This window comes from Daktulosphaira vitifoliae, unplaced genomic scaffold, assembly GCF_025091365.1.
Source record: "Daktulosphaira vitifoliae isolate Bord-2020 unplaced genomic scaffold, ASM2509136v1 Scaffold_2, whole genome shotgun sequence".
NCBI lineage: Eukaryota > Metazoa > Arthropoda > Insecta > Hemiptera > Phylloxeridae > Daktulosphaira > Daktulosphaira vitifoliae.
The window spans coordinates 17,361,911-17,378,135 of record NW_026099573.1 but is presented as its reverse complement, the minus strand read 5'-3'; the positions used below and the strand labels follow the sequence as shown (position 1 = coordinate 17,378,135).

General features: G+C 26.0%; 1 protein-coding gene across 1 annotated transcript; it reads left to right on the top strand.

Moving 5' to 3' along the window:
- Positions 1-3,990: 3,990 nt before the first annotated feature.
- Positions 3,991-15,255, top strand: LOC126898034 (uncharacterized). The gene is made up of 6 exons (XM_050671984.1): positions 3,991-4,221; positions 4,526-4,800; positions 8,439-10,150; positions 13,730-13,967; positions 14,060-14,225; positions 14,982-15,255. The coding sequence occupies exons 2-6, from the start codon at positions 4,533-4,535 to the stop codon at positions 15,244-15,246; spliced, it is 2,649 nt and encodes an 882-aa protein (XP_050527941.1). The 5' UTR covers positions 3,991-4,221; positions 4,526-4,532; the 3' UTR covers positions 15,247-15,255.
- Positions 15,256-16,225: the final 970 nt, after the last annotated feature.

Sequence of the window (16,225 nt, the reverse complement as noted above, 5' to 3'; positions counted from 1 at the left end):
TATTATAAGACATATTTAATGTAAATTATTAAAATTATTAATACAAATAATATACATTTTTTTTAGAGGCTGTTAGAAATAACAATAATCCAGACCACACATGTGTGCGACTGAATTGATTATTGAAAAATCTATGGTATAAGTGTTAACAAGTACTCTTTTAAAAGTTTAAATTATACACAGAATGATTCACTTATCATGAACCACTTAATTAATTGAAAAATAAAAATCATAATAATTATTTTAGCTTCGATGCGAAGCTGAGATGGTATTAATTTTACCATGATGTGTTTTTTTATTAGTTGTTCTTATAGTTTAATGCTTCTCTCAATTTATCAACCATAAAGTTATTTTTATGTTCATCCCTTATACCTGATAAGAATGTCAACTTAAATTTTTCTAATGACAACGCCCTAAATTAACTAACACATTCAATAGATAAGTTCATAAGTGAATCACCATTAATATATTATCTAGATATGCAAAAGTTTCCTTTATTTTTTTATTAAATAAATCGAACAATATAATTAAATTAAACTAATCATTTAATTTTTCAAGTTTGGATATCTAATAATATTTATACTTAAGTATCGAGAAATATATCATTTATTTATATTCATAAAACATCTAGCGAATTATTTTTTATATTATTTTAGAAATATATCAATTATAAATTGTGAGAATGTAATAATTGCTACCAAAGTACATTCTGAGAATATTTTAAAATATTCTGGTTATATTCTAGATATATTTCATTTTTATGTTGGATATTAAGTTCGGGAAATAGAAGGTTGTAAAACTGATCACATAGGTTTAACAATATAAGAATGGATCATAAATATATTTCGTTAAAATCAATCATTTTTTTGAAACATTGAAATTAAAAGATCGAATGCCCTAAATTTGATTTGTCATAACATAAATATGTTATGTTCTTCAAGATGTTCAAAGACATTTTATAAATTATTATGGTAATGAATGGCTAAATCTCTTAGTTCTCTCTAAATGTTTACAAAGTGTGTTCAGAAAATAACGGGAACTTTCGTTTTTTGAAAAAAATATTTATTTTTTCGTCTACACTAATGTTATCGCCTTCAAATAAGTCCCCATTAGATATTATGCACTTGTGCCAACGCACAAGTGAATATGGAGGTTGGGGCATCGTTACAGTATAGTTTTTCGCCAAAATTTCACGATCTAGCAATGAAGAGTGAGCATGTGCATTATCGTGGTGTAAAAGTCGTGTATTGTTTTATCACAAATCCGGATGTTTTTTTTCGGATTGCTTTACGCAAATGGCGTTGAACTTGCAGGTAGTACTCCATATTGACCGATTGACCTCGTGGCAAAAATTCATGATGCAATACGCCTTTAAAATCGAAGAACACAGTGAACATAACCTTTCCTTTCGATCACACTTGTCGACCCTTTTTTTGGTCTTGGCGATCTAAAATGCCTTCACTTGGATAATTGAGCCTCAGTTTCGACGCCGTATCTACGAACTCATTCTCTTCATCACCTGTTATTAAACGTTTCAGTATTTCTGCATCGTCGTTGACTTCATTAAGTGACTCCTGAACAACTTTCATTCATTGCTGTTTTTGTTCGAAGTTCAACAATTTTAGAACAAATTTTGTTGCTACGCGTTTCATACCAAAAATATTCGAAAAAGTTTCATGGCATGATGAGCCAATTGATATTCCAACATCATCAATGACTTCTATGATTGTGATTCGGCGATCATTCATAACCATTTCTTTAACTTTATCCACGTTTTCACCGATTGTTGATGTGCTGGAGCGTCCGTCATCTTCAACATCTTGAAAACACTATACCATTCGTAAATTCTTGTTTTACTCATGGCAGACTCACCATAGTTTGTGTTAACATTTCACACACTTTGTTACGCTTTATTTCATTTTTTACGCAAAATTTGATACGAATCCTTTGATCCATTTTTTATAACAAACGAAATCACCGAGCTCATAAAAACACATCTAACCTTAGCGGCTGCCATTGACAAAGTAATAAATGAATCCAGTTGATAATTTTATCATACTTAAGAGACATGTGTAAAAAATTTGATAATCAGACTCTCCAAACACGCAAAATTTAAAATTTCCCGTTATTTTCTGAACGTATGAAAAAAAATAAAATTTGCTTAATAATGAAACATGTAGAAAAATCATTATAAAACCAATGTGATAAATATTTCAAATGAAAAATTATATCATTTTCTTTCTCCTTAAAATCGTACAATGGTAAAATTTATTTATATAAATAAAAAATACTTAAGAAGATTAGCGGTCATCTATTTGTTTTTGTGTAAGTTAACAGCAGTTAGTTTACATGACTATAATCCTTTAGAGTAATTAAACAACTATTAATATACAAATGTCACACAAAACACGGGACTTTAATAAATAATGTGTAAAGGAATTTTGAATAATTAGTTCGTTGAGAAATAGTAATATAATTATAAACGCGGGCGAGATATTTAAAACCGTTAATAACTATATTTTTTATATTAGTAGCGTGGGTAATTGAATAATTAGACGTTAGTAGTCAGTAGTTAAAACAATTTATTACCTTTCGTAGAAAAACCACTTGAATTTTAGATACATTTTATGCATTAACAGATTTAATGTAATAGTATACGATTTCGTTGTTCATGTAGTACAAAATATCATATTGGAAGTATTTATTCAAAATAATTTTTATAAATTTCTATATTTACATTCATTACTTGTTTATATTATTATTCTCTTGATAAATTTACTAAACAAATTTGTAAAATTAAAATATTTATCTTGCATCGTTTATTTTAAAATCAACTCACATTTTCAACATTGACACACATAATAAGAAATTTTGGTACAAAAGTTTTATTTTTTTACTTGGAATAATGAAACAACAAAATCTTATTTCCACGGTCTGGTATACAAAAACGGTATATTCGTCCAAAAAATTCCGAAAAAAAAAAAAATAATTGATTCAAACTAAACGAAGTCGGAACAATATTAATTAAGTCAGAATTCGCGTTCCCATTAACTCGAGTCGGAATTAAACAAAGTTATTAACTCAATAATCAAACTAAAAGTTAGTTATAGAATTTGATTCAAGTGTACATTTTTTAAGCTAAACATTCGAATTGAACTCCAGGTTATTTTTAATTTTGATATTCTCCCAAGCTTGTTTTTAGGGAAGGAAAATAAAACGTATACAGCTCGAAGGAACCAAATCGAACCCCAACACCGCCGAGTTTATTTGGTTTAGTCCCAATTTTGAACATCTCATCGTATAAAATAAAATAAAATCATAAAAGTGACAGATTAAAAATACGAATGACTCACGATGTTTACATATTTTAAGGCAATTTGTTTCTCGAACAGAAGGTTATTTTCCAATACCAATAAAAATAAAACGGCGAGGTTGAACTTTCTTTGACCCACCGCTCCCACCAAAATAATATGCTATGCGTTGATCAGTATACAATTTGACATGGAAAAAATTAATAATACGCCGAGTCGGTAATATACATGAAAGAATTGAATACACCCAAGTGTCAGAATGTAAATAGTGTATAATTAGCACAGTGTGGTTTTTATAATAAAAATTAAACAGTAATTATCATCGATATAATAAGGAATTCCAGCAGAATTCTTTGACAATACTTTTCAGTTTTTCTGATATTTTATCAAATAACGCTACTTCGTACTTGTATTTTAATATATTCTGCGCATTGATTCGCGTCTAATGCATCTCTAATGACTCAGAATCCACGTATAAATCTCTCATAAGTCATTGATTTCAAACACGGACGTACGATCACAGCAAGTACTTAATTTCCGCTTGGAAAATGTAATTAATAGCAAACAAGTACCTATAGATTGTTTATATTGCCAGAGATAAACGGCACATATGGAACCGGTTGTCCCCACCAAACTTGTACGCTGCACCCAGTTGGACGATATGTTTCAGAATACACCTGTTGAGTCGTAAAGCCGCACAGACGATCCAACAACAGTACTTGTTTAGCGTACACATATACTTGAGCGCCGTATGTTGGAGTGTTCTTGAAGTTTGTTAATCATTTTCATTATAACTTAAACATCTCGTGCAATATATCGCGTGTGCAGTTAAAAGTTGACTGTGATAATAATAATGCAAAATTTGATTTAAAACAATGGTTTGAATATAATGATTTGTCTGCTTATACAAGTATGTATTTTATTCGAAAATAATAAATAATTTTTGAGTAGTGAAATCCGTTTAAAACACGTCTGTCGATAAAAATAAAAACTTAAAGTACACTATAGATGAGATTAATATTCATTGTCTAATCTAAATTTTGTCGCGAAATTTAACGATACGACGTGGGTGATTACTGTTAAAAAATGCACGCAGCATCTACTTTCTACACATGACCGTTGACCATGACATTGCGTGCAGTGTATCCGGTTATCTGAGAGAAAGTTCATACAAGAGTTAGTAATAGAACTACATTATAAGAGTTTGTTTACAGGACAAAAATGCGGAGGTACAGTTTTGTTGGTTTGCATTTTTTGTTGCTCTTGGCATGTGCAGTGGCCCAAGAGGGCAACCAATTAAGTTGTAGTGATGATAACACAGCAGTAACATGGACTTGTATTGCCGTTGTCGTGCTCGCCCTTTTCGTTGTCGGCATGATTGCTTGGAAGCAGCGAGGGCAAAATACATTGTTTTATCTGCCCTGTTGCTGGAAACCAGAGAAAAATCTAGTTTTGGAAACTGTCAATGATAAAACAGAGAAAAACAAAGGTACATTTCCATTGCATTTAAATCACATTAGCACATTTCTGTATAACTGTTTAATAACACGAATATATAAAAAATAAGTAATTGTATGAATTTGCGTTTATAGCGTTATTTGGATATTTTCTTTACATGAATGATAAAACCATTATTAAATATACAGTCTATCCTAAATTCACGAGTAATTGCAACGCAATTAAAAACAATATTGATTTGAAAGAATTGTCTTAATTTATTAAAGATAGAACTTTTATCTCCCTTTTTTAACGCATGATCTCATAACACTTAAAAGTGTTGTGAGAAATAGTTTTAAATATATGTGTTAATAAAGTTCTTTCAATTTTTGATAGCACTTATTTTCAACTACGTCGTTCTTTCATAAGAGGGATAAGATTTAGAGATAAGAGTGTGCGTGTATGCGTTAAAAACTTCCATTACTCATATGTGAATTTTCGAACATTTTTTTTAGTGTGAAGGCCTTATCGTAAATGTTTATACAATAACAATAAAAACTCGAAAGTATGATTCTCTGAAAATCATAAATTCTGATATCAGGGGGAAAGCGTAATGAAACCTTCCACTTTTATGTGAATTAATTAATATATTGTCTCAGGCGCCCCAATTATTACGCATTTTGTATTAAATAGACAAGAGAATGACTATGTTGAAAAAATATTAACACTTTATTATACTAAACATAAAAAGGTATATTATATTTTGAAATGAATAACTCACATTTTTCTGTAAATTTAATGTATTTAATGTAAATTAGGGATATAAGTAGCACAAAATTAAACTATTGCACAAATGTGAAAAATTTATTTATACACTAAAAATCAACCGTGCAGTTCCTCTCAATAAAGTAAACGATTTTTTTATACACTGTGATAAAATGGTCGAAGTATAAAACAAGTATAATTTTATAGCCAATATTCAACCACAATACTACTTACAATTTTTCTGCATTAAATCGAATACACAATGAGACCAAACATAAATTATGAGATTAATAATGAAAGTTTCCGTTTGTTTTAAATTTATGAAACATTAAACTGGTTTGGTTAGAACTTCAAGTTTATGAAAGATTGTTCAATTTATGTAAATTAATGATAATTATAAACATTTATGTTAAAAATTCTCCCCTAATATTCTATTTTTTTAATTCAATATGTTCTTATAGCCATTTACTCAAAAAATGTTAATTTTATACATTAATATAAAAATGTCATTAAAATTTATCAAAATATATTTAAAATTAAATAGGATTCAATAAGTGAACTTAAACAAGAAAATTTGTTATTGCATAAAAAATAATGAAAATTCTAAGATTTATAAGCGTTTTATATACTAATTCCATTATATTTTCCTTCAATATATATGTTTTATTACAGACTTAAATGGTGCTATTCAAATAAGGTTTAAAGCTAGTAAAAGGCTGTGTAAACCACGAGTTGTAGTCATATGAATGAATAATTGCTTATAGAAAACTATTAATCAATATACTTTCTCAACTAGATTTTAACACCTACCTAAAACATACACCTATTAACTAATTAATAAATTAGTTAATAAGTATATGACCTAGATGTAATGATTCATTTTGTTCGAAATAAATATATGCTTGCTAACCTATTAATTTAATAAAATTTTACTCGCAAAAATATTTGAGATAAATAAATGATACAAACTCTCAGATTTGATTACGTGGTAAATTTTATTCAAGTAAATTATTTGTTTGACGTCTTACATTCTCAATACATTTTAAGAATGATCTTATTTGATAAGTAGAGAAAAGATCCTGTATTTGTATCTTAACTTCAAATATTGGAAAATTTTTAATTTCCATATCCTAATAGGTTAACATTTTTGATATTATATATATATGATGATAACATATTATCATATGTTATTGATATTATACTTGATGGCTAAATATCGATAATATTTTTCGTAAAAAAGTTTTTTTATGATAAACTCGCAGATTTTTTAAAAATAATAATCAAAAACCTAATAACTATAATAAAAGATAAGTAGTAGTAAAATTCTTCAAGTAATTAAAACTTCCTGGCGACCAACTAAGCAAAAAAAAAATAATGAATTTAATTACATAATAACTGCATAATAATACAAATTTAAGGTGCAACTATTCTTGAATAAAATCTTCTTTAATTAACTACAAATATTTAATTTTTTATTTAATACTCATAAAAGAATATTTTAAACACATACAACAATATTAAATGGCATCAATTCAAAGATAGCACGTATTAATATAATAGGCGTTCATTTTTATACGCACTTTTATGTTAATAATTTATGTAATTGATAAAGTAACGCAAGTATTCTTATTGTTCATTGCATTACTATTGTTTTTTTTTAAATTCTTCCAATAGCATTGAAATTTATCGTTTTTATTACCAAAACAATTAACAACTTATTGTTCAATAAAACAATGACTAAGAACTTTATTGGCTTTAATTATTTATGTCATGAAAATTCACATTTTTGTTAAATATAAAATAAAAGCCCTAAAATAATACACTTACGTTACCTATTCCCAAAATATGTGGTATTTAGTATTATTAAATTATAGTTAATATTGAGGACGGGTCTTGGTGATAATGCGAAGCTGTATCGATAGCTAAAATCAAAAAATACCTAGTGGGAAAGTCAGCTTTTCTCAAGATTTAACTAAAAATAGTTTTTTTTCTATATTTTTATGACGTATAAATTAAAATAAGATTAATTAAAACAATTCAATTCCCATAAATGAGCATTCATTGTCATTTGTAAGTTTTCGATTAATACCAAAATACTGAGTTTATTAAATAGATTTTCATAGAACCAGTGAGGAATATTAAGTTTTTGGTTTTTTTCTTATATTACATAAATTCTATTTTAAGAAAAAAAATGTATTTTCTATGTCTGTTTGATTGTTATAATCTTTTAATATAATTTTAGAAGTCGAAACAAATAAGAAATTTAATTGAATTTAAATAATTACTCTAAAAAATATAAATGAAATATAATTAATCAATCATTATTTTGTACAAAATGTCTATTGTGTAATCAACTAACTCAGTTATAACTGCAAATTAACTTCCTTGTTTTGTTTTCGTTGTATCTAATTATTTTAAGTATTATTATGCTTCGTTTATTTGTACAGTATTTTACAACAATATCATTATTTTTGTTGTGATTTGTATCAAACGTTAATTATAACTAGAGTGGTAAAACCCACGATTAAAAAGACAGTTTAATTATTCGTAATCATTTTTTATTTTCTTCTCTAAATATTTATACTGAAAGTGAACGTATGCATTTATTTGTTGATAGATAAACCCATATATGATCACCAACATACAAAAAAAAATCATAAACTAATTAATGGTTGGAATAGTATTTTTTTACAAGTTTAAGAAGTGTATATTTTGTCTATTTAGGTGGATAGCTGAAAAAGATCGCAGTATTAAAAAATTATTTTTAACTTAGATTGTTGCAATTGTTATTTTATTAAAAAATACATTTAGTAAAGTTTACAGAGATTATAATCCACAAAATAATTTTTAATATTTATTCTGATAACTTTTGTATATTATAGAACAAAATTAAGACAATTAAACAATAATCTATTTTTTTTACAGAATATAATTCAACAGAATACGCAATTAATAATGGAAATTTTGGTGAAATAACTCCTGTGACGGCACAAGTGACTATAAAATTTGAAAAAACATTAGATAATCAAACTGTGTCAGAACACCGTTTTCTAGACGAATTGCAGTCGTTAACCGCACGTTATCCTGGAATAATTGTTGATGTTGTGCCGAATGATATAGCAAAAAACAATAACAATTCCGTTAAAGAAGGTATAACAAAATATTACCGCAATGCGGTATCAGCGATACGAGAAGTTACTCGTTCCAAAAATAATTCTGTTGTTGTTATGGAAAAAACTACCACAAAATGCAGCAACAACACTGCTGAACAAACATTAGATGAACCTGATGGTAAACGTGAAACGGTCATACAAATTACAGACGATATAAGCCATACCGCACCTCAATATCATAGTCTAGAATATTCTGCAGCTGAACAACCTAAAGAAGACCGCTTAGGAAAAGTTATGATTGATGGAGAAGTTCAAAATAGTGTCCACGACCAAGAAAAACTGCCTGTAGATGTTTTGAGAGATAATGAAAAATCGGACGAAGTTCCGCCTGATGTAGAAACCAAACAAACAGGAAAAGAATTACCAAAGAACGAAATGAAATACAATGGTGAAGTTTCATTTATTAACGAAAAGATAAATATTGGGGAAGACTTAGCTGGTAGTAAAAAAACACATAACGATGAAATTCAAATTATTAGCGAAAAGAGACAACCTGAAGAAACTTTGCTTACTAGTAATAGAAAACATAATTTTACGATTTCAATTAACGAAGAGAAGAATGATTTCAAGGAAGTTCCTTTAAACGACGTTAATAATCTGCAGCATGATGAGCCTCTGGTAAACAGTGAAAATAATCGTCGTGAGGAATTGAATGGCAAAGAGAAATCGCCGCCACCGCCTCCACCGCCTAGAAAACATAGTTTAGCATCAGAATCAGTGAATAGAACTGTTGCATTAGGTAACCGCCAAGAAATTGAAATTGAAAAATCACCGTCATCCGACCACGTCAAAGTTGTTGACAGTATAAATGAAAATGATGAGTTCGCATTGGATAATACAGATAATAGTACAGTAGGCAGTAGCATGGAAGATGGTGTTTCTTATAATATCAATGATATAACCGACAGTGGAATATTAATTGAAGACACTACTATACCATCTTCCGATGAAGATATGGATAACATTTATCCAGTATCGCCTCGGAGGCCTATTAGCTTAAACGGCGATATTCAAAATGATTTCCATGATATTTATGATACATGTGAGGGAGGTAATAAGACTATTGCTTCAAATAATGCAACACAAACAAAAAAACAACCAATCGAAACTCAACCAATCACATTAAGCAATAATTTTAAGTCTGAATCAAAGTCACCCGTAACTCCTGATATCAAAGAGCATCAATCATTTTCAAAAGTGCTACACACGTCAGAAAATTCACCTTCAGAACAACAAAAAATCTCTGCATCCACTACAAAAGTACCTAGAGTAATACAACCCCATAAATCTCCCATTGCATCTACTAGTACGATACAAGGAAATCTTGTAGTATCACCATCTAAAATTCCAGTACGTAGATCGTCTTCTGGAAACAATGGTTTAAGTGTAACAAACACACCTAATATGGCACCCCCTAAAAAATGGACACCGCCAACTAACAGCTCGGTGTCAAAATTAATTAACACCTAATGGTTTGTTTTTATTATAGTTGTAGAATATTATTCTAGTGTTAAACAAGGTTTAAATAGTTTTTTAAATGCCTCCTAGGTATAAGAATGTTTTTTATTGCCATATAATGTATTTTAGTTATAAATATATATTTACCTATATAGATTTAATTACAGTAAGTTTTAAAAATTATTAAAATTGATTATTTTATATTAAGTTACTAATTTATTGTATTACCTTAATAAACTGTATTTGTGCTTTTCTACTTATCAATTAACTAATTCTTATTAATTGTTCATTTGATTACAGATAGTAATTATAAAAAATAATGTTATATGTTAACTTATATTTTACAAAATATTATCAGGGATACAGTGCAAATATTTATTAAAGAAAAGTCACTCAAATTATTTTATTATTTTTCTATAATAAATATTATGTATAAAATTTATTTCATAAAACTTGATATTGATTTGTATACTTTAGAGCACAAGAAATTTTATTAAATTGTAAAGACAACGTTTTAATTATTTTATAAAGTTACTAAAAGCTAGGCCAAATTTCTCTGAAGAATTTCTAATGACTCTTAAATTTTATTTTCAATAATTTATAAATGTATTAATAACCAAGTTCTAGTTATAATTGAACCATAATAATAGTTAAACTATAGATCCAAACTTAAAAATAATATAACTGATGTAAAAGATAGAAGAAATTGCTTTAAAACTGCTCTATAGCTTATAAAATAATAAGATTGCCACTATATGAATCGGAATTAATGGTTCCTCTAATTAAAACATACATTGCATAAAATCTATTTAGAAAATCCTTTGACTAAGAATGCATAAATTCATAATGTCATTTTAATGCATTTTTATTAAAAATACAATTTATGTAAGGCTTGGACAAAAAGGAATTTACTTTCGACCTTATGTCGTTAATTCTTGTTTGAGCCGCTGGCTTAATTCTTTTTCGTCTTATTTGTTCCTACATACTATTCATCATCTACCAGCCGCTCCAAGTTATTTGAATTAACAGTCAAAAGAAACACCAATGTATACCAGACATTCTTTTACATTTACTTCATGAAATCAAATACAAACCGGTTTTCTCAGCTAGACTTCATTTACAAATTTTTATGATACGAATTTAGCATTACAATATATTTAAAATCAGGTATACTTTATAAATGTCGTATTATCTATAATAATGATTATATTCTGAAAGTATATATAAACAGTTTTCAAAAAACCTTTAATAAAAAGTATCATATAAATTATTACATGCTATTTAAGACTTCATTTGTAATACAATATATAAGTTATATAATTCACTATGATTATTAACTTGGGTAATAGTCAAATAAGTTATACTAAAATATATGTAATAATTTTTTTTCTTAAAGTATATTTATTAGCCTTAATTCGACGTAAGTTTAAAGAAATCAAGTTTTTTGAAGTATTATAAAAAATTAAAAAGAAAAAAATCTGATTAGATGATTATGTCCATTCCACCATTTAAGTAAATGATCGGATTTTCAAAAAAAGTATGTTGAAAGTAAGATAACATTTTAATATGACCACTGAAAATTCTATAAATGATTTTTAGACTAATAAATCAATAGCTCCAATTAACAAAGTTTTCGAATACTACTTATTTTCATCTCAAAGTATTTTATATTAGCCATAAATTTATGTAGGTAAAAGCAGTCAGGTATTCGGAATATTATCAAGAATTGAAAAAAAATATTTGATATGATTTTCAAGACCCATAGTTGTTTGGTTTTTCAAAATAATATATCGTCAGTAATGCTAATGTACGAAAAGATATCAATAAAAAATTCTCATTAATCCATCCAGTTTTCAAAAAGTAATTTCAATATTAAGTGAAACTAAAATTATTTACTTTGACTATTTTATGACAACTGTAATTTTTTGGGACATTTCCCTTTTCATAATCATTTCACTTTTTATGTTTTAAAAATATTTTTTTGTTCTAAAAAAAATTTAATTAACAATAGAAAAATGTTCAAAATTGTTGAGAGACTAAGTTGCTGACATAGCTTTACATATTGTTTTATTGTATTGCATACTTTAGTGTAGGATGGTCAATTTTTACTACTCTACAGAGTTGTTAAATATTTGTTTAAAACATCCCATAAGATCAATGTATATTTTGAAATTTTGGGTGTTAAAAATGTGTCAACCCTGCTAACCTAAGGAAAATTTAGCAAACAAGTTTATGGTTAAATAAACGATGAAAGTCTTCTCAAAAATAATTATGTTCAAAATAGTTAAGCACATTAATACTGATAACTCTCCGCATTATTTTTTATTACCAAAATTTTATACGCTGGTACAATAGTAAATATGGAAAAAGAATAAAGTAATATAAAAGAAAGTAATTGTTAAGTTAAAGAATAGACGTTATGCTCACCCACACTTCTCAAAAGTGTTGCCTCTATTCAAAAATACGGCTTAAATTATTCTTAATTTCTTTAGAAACGATAATTTAATATATTTCTCTACTTAAAATACTCATCAAAATATTGCCAAATCATTTCATTTTTAAACTTTTTTTATGAAGAAAAATATTTTTTTCTAGAAGGACTAAAATCACGTTAATTACGATGTTAACTTTAATGGGATTTACGAGTTCCCTGCATAGGTACTCCAAGATGCTATTTAGTGTTTTTTTTTTTAATTCCTCTCAGTAAAAAGTTAAAAAAACTTTATTTATTAAAGAAAAAAAAATTACTTTTGGTATGAAATTACTTAAATTAACATCATTAACTATGAAATATCAAAATGACAGTACTAAAATTAAGACCAAAAAAATATAAGAATTCTTTGAAAAATTGTTAAGCTATTACCTCGATTATCTACTCTCTTAGAATATATAATCGTGGGCTATTACATACTGCTCTATTCAAATATCATTGAAAAATGATTAGATCCGTATATGGACTATAAAAATATGTAATTGAATTTTTATTAAATATCGATAGTATAATAATTATTCTAAAATTTATGTTAATTATTAACATAAATTAAAATTAAATAATAGTACGTGTTACAATTCTATACCATATGGGTGCCAAAGATGGTAGCGTGTAAAACATCTGCTTTTATAATTTTAATACACACACAATATAATTAACCATATAATATATATTTTGTTATATGTTTATAGTGTCAATATTACTACAGATGAGATTATCTTATTTGTGATAGCACGTCTATTTGTAATCAGAGTGGCCGTAAGTACAATTATTATGGTATTCATACCATATTCTTACATGAGGTACCATATAACATAATAATTTTTATAATACACTAAATATTTGAATTCCTAATTTTATCACATCTTTCTGTTACTGAATTTAAATTAATAAATGTACTTGTTTTTATAAATACATATTTTAAAATTCTATATTAAAAAATAAATATAATAGCGATGAAAAATAATTTAATCAAAAACCAGGCAAAAAATATATGGAATTTTGAAAAAAGTACTATAATTTTTCAAGTTGGTAACATCTATCAACCCTGTTTGCATGCATGTGCTCACTATCATGAACAGTTAAAGTACTGAATAAATAATTGTGAAGTATCTAAATCCTACAGAATCTTTCAAATCAAAATTGTTAAAACTATGGAAGATATTTCTTCCGAAGAAATTGTTTCATTAGAATCGAAAAAATGTAAAAATAGTAAGAAAGGAATAGTTTATTTATCAACAATACCCAAATATATGAATGTAACTAAAATCAAAGAATTATTAGAAGAATACGGAAATATTGGAAGAGTATTTTTACAACCAGCTACTAACCGTAATTAATTAATAAATAATTTTATTATTAATTATTGATGTTATATTTTCTTAAATTTTTTATTCTTTAAATTATATAAAACATTTTTATAGCTAAACTAAAGAAGAGGCCTGCCAAACATTTCACTGAAGGATGGGTAGAGTTTGAAAAAAAAAAGGTTGCAAAGCAAGTAGCTGAGTTACTAAATGGAAGAAGAATCGATATTCGTAAAAGGTCTAAATATTTTGACAGTGTATGGAACTTAAAATATTTACCAAGGTATAGGTATTACATATTTTTTAGATATAACATTCGTAAAAGTTATTAATATTTGATTGTGGATCAATGAAACTTTATTTGAAAACTATTTATATTATAAATATATATTTATTTATAAAAGTAAGTATTTTATTTATTCATCTATGATATAATTTTTAAGTTGTACAAATTCATAACTAAGTTTTTTAATTTAAATTATTAAACATTTTAGCTATCATCATTTTCCACTTTTTTATACTTTTACATTTTATTTAAAATAAAACTAAAATTCATAGGTTGGGTTTACCAATTTAAAGGTTCAAGTTTTATCCTATCTTCTTTTGTGTTAGTATGCTATTAAAAGTCAGAAAATTAATCTGTAAAAATTCTACTTAGAATTAAATTAAAATAAAAAAAACTATTTTTTTACCTACTAGGGGAATATTATATTTCAAGTCATTTTTAGTTGCATAATTTTTATTATTATAAACCGGTTTAAAAAAGAAATGTTGTATTATAAATAATTCAAAATACTAAAAAACATTTAAATATTTAAGTAAAAAAGTTTTTTGGACATATTATTTTAAGTAAAATAAGTTATTCTATTGATAAAAATATTTGTTAATAAATAAATTGATATTTGGATTAAGTTTCCTCTCTACTTTTAATTTTAGCAATAATTTAAAAATAAAAAAATATATTTAAAAATTACCTAATGAATAATTACTATTGATTAGTAATATAATAACTATTCAATTAATAGTTTTCATTTTTTAGATTCAAATGGGTTCATTTAAATGAACGATTAGCTTATGAAAAAGCTGTTCGAAAACATCGTCTTAGAGCAGAAGTTTCTCAAGTTAAAAGAGAAGCTAATCATTTCTCTTCAAATATTATTAAAAGTGAAAAAAATAGGATTTCTCGGTGTTCAAATTTAAATGTTCAACAAAGACAAAGACAACCAGAAGACATAATTATTAACAGCAAAAAAAACCAAGATTCAGAATCTAGAATAGATTTTTTGAATAAATTATTCAATTGAATTTTTCAATGTGTTGTGCACTCTTTTAGACCATTTAATTTAATTTTTTTATATATGTACATATACGTGTATATAAAGTATTCAATAAGTTTAGAAGCCTATTTTTAAAACCACTATTAATTTTTTTTATCTATAATTTTTAGTGAGATTAATTTAAGAATAAGATACATCTATTATTAAAATAATATTACACGTTCAATGTATAAAGGTGAAAACATACTCTAACTTAAGAAATTTACTAAGAAAAAAAAATGTATGATTTAACTTAGTTAATTTACTTTTTTTTAATCAAGCTATGGGTAATAGTTTGTCAAAGATATAAGGAAAAGTATTTTCATTATTACAAGAAAAAATTTTTTTATTAGCAAAAAATTAGGTAATATTAAAGGGCGCAAAATAATTTTCACTCCCATATATTGACATTAAATTAATAACACTTTATTTTAAGTCATTAACTAAATTATGAAAAACTTAAAATTAATGACTGAAACACTTCTACATTTATAACATTATTAATTATTTTAATATACAAACAGCATTTCCAAATTTTTCACTATAAGAGTCATATTATACGTTTTGACTATTGACCAATAATCATCCAGAATTCAGATTATAAGAACATATCCACGTCCCAGTTGACAATTATACTTAATTTAAATGTCCATTAATGATAGTTTTATATACCTACCTATGTATAAAAATAAGTAAACAAACTTGAAATAGATATTTGTACTTAAACTTTTTATAATAAATTATTTTAATTATTAAAAAGATATACTTTTTTAACTTTAATCATTACTTTTTTTAGAAGATTAAAAAATTTCAAATAACTTGTTATATCAACAAAAAAAATTGTTTAATAATAATACTATTTATTTAACAAAAATATTATTGGACGTATATCGATAAAAAATTTAGAGCTGTGGCAAAATTAGGGTTTCTTATGGAAATATTAGAAAATTTTTCACTCAATCTCTAA